Source organism: Octodon degus, unplaced genomic scaffold, assembly GCF_000260255.1.
Source record: "Octodon degus isolate 3935 unplaced genomic scaffold, OctDeg1.0 scaffold00351, whole genome shotgun sequence".
NCBI classification, from domain to species: Eukaryota; Metazoa; Chordata; class Mammalia; order Rodentia; family Octodontidae; genus Octodon; species Octodon degus.
The window spans coordinates 279,266-284,885 of record NW_004524927.1 but is presented as its reverse complement, the minus strand read 5'-3'; the positions used below and the strand labels follow the sequence as shown (position 1 = coordinate 284,885).

The window sequence follows — 5,620 nt, the reverse complement described above, 5'->3', positions numbered from 1 at the left end:
CTGGCATGTGGTGCTGGGGGATTGAACCGTGGTCCCTGTGCTTTGCTAAGCTTGTTCTAAGTAGGTGCTTTAGACCACTGAGCCATCTCACCAGCCCCATGAAATACATTTTTCAAAAAATGGGTAAGATGTTACATTTTGTGTATTTTGCCACAGTTTAAAATAAAAGCAGAAAACGGAGATTTGTAGATTTTGAACCATTTTTATATCTAAGCAATAAAAAAATTCTTTAAATTTTTTAAGATCCTCCACCTCAACCTCCCAAGTGCTGGGGTGATAAACGTGTGCACTACCCAGCCTGGCAACAATTCTTTTAATTCAAAAGCAAGATAAACTAGCTTAACTCTGGGCAGACTGCTGATAAGAGGGGTCTGTGATTGTCTGTTTCAGGCCAACATGGAGAATGGGAAAGGTAGTGAGCAGGTGGTGCCTGAGGCATCTCCCTCTGCCCAGGCAGGAGCTGAGAGCGTGACACGGCAGCTTCCGCAGGAGGAGGAGGAGGGCCAGCTTTTATATCGAGAAGAAACCATTGATCTTGGTGGAGATGAGTTTGGGTCTGAAGAGAATGAGACCATCTCAGAAGATTCCAACAACTTTGTGGATAAGCTTAATGAGCACATGATGGAGAGTGTGCTTATATCAGACTCTCCCAATAACAGTGAAGACGACGGGGGTGAGCTTGGCTGCTTGCAGGATGTCGTGGAACCCCTAGGAGGCACCCCTGATCACAGCCTGGACCATGTCACAGGTAAGGACACAATGGACCTTTTGAGTCGTGACAGTGAAACTGATGGAGACGACACTCCCCAGGACGTGTCCGACATGACACCTGACAGCCGAGCATCTTTGAAAGAAGACTCCACCCAGGAAGAAGCAAAGGGTGTGCCTGCCTTTGACAATGCTGGTGCAGGGGACTTGGTGCCCATGGATGAGAAAACCCACCCGGAAGAGCATGTGTCTGATGTGTCTTCCGGACAGTCCTCCTCCAAAGATGAGCCCGTGCCCGTGTGCACCATCTTCAGCCAGGCAAATCCAGCTCCCTCCCAGCCGCACTTGTTCTTGCAGGATGGCTTTGAGTCTCAGATGGTGAAGTCACCAAGTTTCAGTAGCGCAAGTGAGACATCCGCGAAGACCCCTCCTCAGGTGGTCCAGCCCAGCCCCAGCCTGAGTAAATTTTTTGGAGATACAATCAGCACTAATTCACTGGCCTCTGACTTCTTTGATTCCTTCACCACTTCTACTTTCATTTCCGTCAGTAATCCCAACGCAGGCACCCCTGCTCCAGGAGAGTTGTCCTCTCACCCTACGCCAGTGGGAGAAATGCCATCTGATTCTGCCAACCCGACTTACTCTGCAGGAACAGAAAGATCAGAATTGGGGATTTCTACAGCATCCGTGGAAATCCCGGAGTCTCCAAAGCCATTTTCACAGATCCAGGCAGTGTTTGCAGGAAGCGATGACCCTTTTGCCACAGCCTTGAGCATGAGCGAAATGGACCGGAGGAACGACGCCTGGCTTCCCAGCCAGAGCACCCGAGAGGTCCTGATCTCAGTGGCGACCCAGCAGTACAGCACTGTGTTCATAGACAAGGACAACCTCACCATGCCAGGCCTCAAGTTCGACAACATACAGGTGAGATGGCGAGTGCTTCTGTGCTTGCAGGTTCTCTTTTTTTAATCATGTCTATAGCATATAATATCTTTTTTTTTTTTTTTTTTTTTTTATTTTTTATTTATTTGAGAGAGAGAGAGAGAGAGAGAGTGTGGTGTGTGTGTGTGGCCAGCTCAGCCCACCAGGGGGCGGGGCTGGCTGGCATGTGGTGCTGGGGGATTGAACCGTGGTCCCTGATGCTTTGCCAAGCTTGTTCTAAGTAGGTGCCTTAGACCACTGAGCCATCTCTCCAGCCCCAATATCTTTCAAAGGGTAGAAAAATCTTTATTTTGTAACATTCTGATTTTTTTCCCCTGAGATTGCTGGATTTTTTTTTTTTTTTTTCTGGCGAGGTTGGGGGTAACCTTTTGTTTTTGAACTGCAATCTTACTTCAAACTGGCCTTGAATTAGCAGTGATCTTCCTGCTTCAACCTCAATGGCTGGTATTTTAGGGTGTGTGCTACCATCCCCAGTGAGAGTCTGTATTTTATCTCTAGGTTGTTAGGAGCTCTGTTGATTTTCCTAGTTCTGTAATACATTGAAAGTAATACTCAGAAATGACAGAAATACTAGCAAGTAGTTCATTAGGCCTTAATTCCTTGAAGTACCTCTACACTCTGTGGTCTCAATTTATTTTTGACATTTGAACCCTATTACTTGATAAATCCATTTATCTTTTAATATAGAATACATGTTGAAAACTGGGTGTGGTGACACATGCCTGTAATCCCAGCACTCCCCTGTATAATCCCAGGATTTGCCTGTAATCCCAACACTTGGGAGGCTGAGGCAGGAGGATCAATGTGAGTTAGAGACCAGCCTGGGCTACAAAGTGAGCTCAAGGCCAACCTGCATAGCAAGACACTTTCCCAAAAAGACAGAAACAAAACATGTTAGTGTTTGCATAAAACACATGATTAATAGATTTATATTACTTTTCCATTACTGCGACAAAATACTTGAGGCTGTGTAATTATAAAGAAACTCACAGTGACCCTCTTGCCCCAGCCTCACAGAGCTCTGGGGTCTCAGGTGTGCACCAGCACACTAAGCAGTCCTCCATTTAAAAAATACAACGGTGGGGCTGGGCATGGTGACACACGCCTGTGATCCCAGAGCTCCTGACATTCGAGGCAGGACTAGCACTTAAAGTTTCAGGCCAGCATGAACTACATAGTGGGTCTCCTGGCTCAAAAAAACAAAACCAAAAGGATATATAAATACAATATTGGGACAGAAACAAGATAACATCCCTGTTCCAAAGGGAGAAATGGGAAAGCAAAAGGGAACAACTTCCCCCAAACAAGACTAAAACCAGGCAGGGCAGATGTTGAATCCTAAAGATCCAGCCAAGCCCCCTGTGCACACGGTGGCTGGGTGAGCCCAAAGTTTTAGGCAGGCTCAGCGCACCCTGCAGTTGCGCTGCCTACAGGACGCATAGCTGCTCTTCCTGCAGGGCTCCACATGCTGCTGCCATGGCCTGGCCAGGCTGGCATTGCACACTGTGGCCCTGCTGCAGAGCACTCCATGACTGCTGCCGACATTTTCGCACTGTAGAGATAGCCCAGCTGACTGCAGTCGCTGCCTATGCTTTCTTTTGAAGTCTTGGTGGAAATTGCCATGATCTCCCAGCTCATGATTCTGCTTACCTGCAAAACCCAGAACTGCCTAGACAGCACCAGGACCTGTCGGAGAGCCTTTCCTGGGTCAGCATGTGTGTGTGTGTGGCTGGGAGCGGAGAATACACTGTGGGCATGCCCTGGGTATCAGGACCAGAAACTAATTTGCCTTCTAGACGTCTGGGCCTTTGCTGGGAAGCCCGGCCTCCAAGGTTTCTGAAACGCCTTCCGTACTTCGCTTACTGGCTCAAAGCAAGGCCACCAGCTCCCCTGCTAGCTGCACAAGTCTCTAACCCCTACTTATCGGGAGACAAGCTTAAAATATATCCACACCTTAGCACGATCCCATGGAAAAAATGGGAAACACCCAAAAAATGAGAAATCACAAAAGTATGCCAATGCTATATATATGCTAAATGGTAATACATAAGTGTTCAGTCTCACAAGTAATCCAAGTATTTCCATTCTCTTGTCTAGTTAGATGGTTTATTTGCAATTCATTGTCTCTTAGAGTGTGAGAAGATAGCTGATCTAGGGCAGCCATGGAGCCAAAAATGGTTAAATAAAAGTTTTGGTTTAGTTTTTTGAGCCAAGGCCTTGCTGTGTAGTCCAGGCTTGCCTTGAACTCACTATGAAGTTTGAAGGTTGATCCGCCGACCTCAGGGGCCCGAGTGCTGGGATTACAGGCATGCGCTGCTTCACCCAGCTAAATCCTTTTAAGATGTAAAACACATCCAACTGTGCATACCTTGTGGGTCAGAAATTCTAGCCCTCAGAATGTCCTGTCAGGAAATAATCCCACTCATATACAAATAGCAGGCTGTTGGGGTGTCACCAGAGCATGGCTTGTAATCACAAAGAATCTGAAATAATCTACAAGCTCATTATTTAGAAACTTGAGTATATTTAAACTCCCTCATCATTAACATGGAGTATTTGTGTGCGCGCTGAAAATGATGTCAGGGCTGGAGGGAGGGAAGGATGAGTAGGTGGAACAAAGGACCCTTAGTTTAGGTCAGTGAAACTGCCTGTGAGGTACTCTATTGGTAGATGAGTGTCAGTATTCATTCATCCAAACCCACGCAGGGTGCAGTAACCCCAGTTAACTCTGGTGTCAGCTGTGGCCTTCGGTGAGGATTACGGTGTCAGATAGGTTCATGCTTTGTAACAGATGTAGTGGGGGATGTTGGTAGCACAAAATCCTTGGTGCCTTCTGCTCAGTTTTGCCACAAACCTAAAACTGCTTGAAATAAAAAAATATGTTTTTAAAAATGTTAAAACAGAATGTGCAAAGAGGTTCATGCTATCTTGTTCAATTTGGAAGTCAGATTATCAGCATGTAGCAGGCATAGTCCGATACAATGTTTGCAAACTTATGTATCCCATGAACTCACTCATGTGCTTCTCTGGGCAAAATTTCTTCCTCATTTCTAAACAGGTAGTTGAGTTGGTAAGCCTGGAGCAAGATGTGACCTTTGTCATTCAAATAGTAGTCTGGGAGCCTTGTGAGTGCTCAATGTGTTGTAGGCAGCTGAAATATTATAGACTGTCAGACAGGACCAGGCCCTCAAGGAGACAAGATGGAAGACAAGGTGACTTTGCAGCTTAGAAGAGACAGACACTCCCGTATGGGCCATGCCTCAAGACCAAGACAACAGAGGAAACACAGCTACATACTACCCTAGGGATGGGCATCTGGGATGGATATATTCTAAATGGGTATCAATCACCTTGAAAGAGCTCAAATGAGTCCAACCCCCAACAGGAAGAAACCCTGTCCCATATTGAGGCCCACTAGCTATGTGACTCACTTCCTCATTTGGTACTGGATTTAATCAATTTTACCTGAGCAGTGGTGCTTGTAATCTCATTGGCTGGCCATGGTTTTGTCCTACCTCATGCCCACCTAAGTGAGTTCCCATGTCTTCTCCACCTTTGCTCAGGTAAAATTGATTATACCCAGTACCAAATGGGGAAGTGAGTCACATAGCAAGTGGGCCTGAATATGGGACAGGGTTTCTTCCTGTTGGGGGTTGGGCTAGTGACTCATTTGAGCTCTTTCAAGGTGATTGATACCCATTTAGAATATCAATCCCTGATGCCCATCCCTAGGGAAGTATGTAGCTGTATGTTTCTTCTTTTGTCTGAAGTCTGACCCATACAGGAGTATCTGTCTCTTCCAAGTTGCAAGGTTACCTTGTCTTCCATCTTGGATCCTTGAGGGCCTGGCCCTGCCTGACTGCCTAGAATATTCCTTTTTTTTTTTTTTTTTTTTTTGGTGGAACTGGGGATTGAACCCTCAGGGCCTTGCACTTGCCAGGAAGGGCTTATTTTACTGAGCCATCTCCCT

General features: G+C 46.3%; 1 protein-coding gene across 2 annotated transcripts in view; it reads left to right on the top strand.

The window, feature by feature from the left end:
- The window catches only part of Trappc12 (trafficking protein particle complex 12), a 64,667-nt gene that overhangs the window by 11,936 nt on the left and 47,111 nt on the right, over window positions 1–5,620 (top strand). For both annotated transcript variants that reach the window (XM_004648063.3, XM_023708337.1), the window contains exon 2: window positions 391–1,632. In XM_004648063.3, coding sequence (XP_004648120.1) covers window positions 397–1,632 — 1,236 coding nt within the window. In that variant the 5' untranslated portion in view covers window positions 391–396. The remainder of the gene's footprint in view (window positions 1–390; window positions 1,633–5,620) is intronic.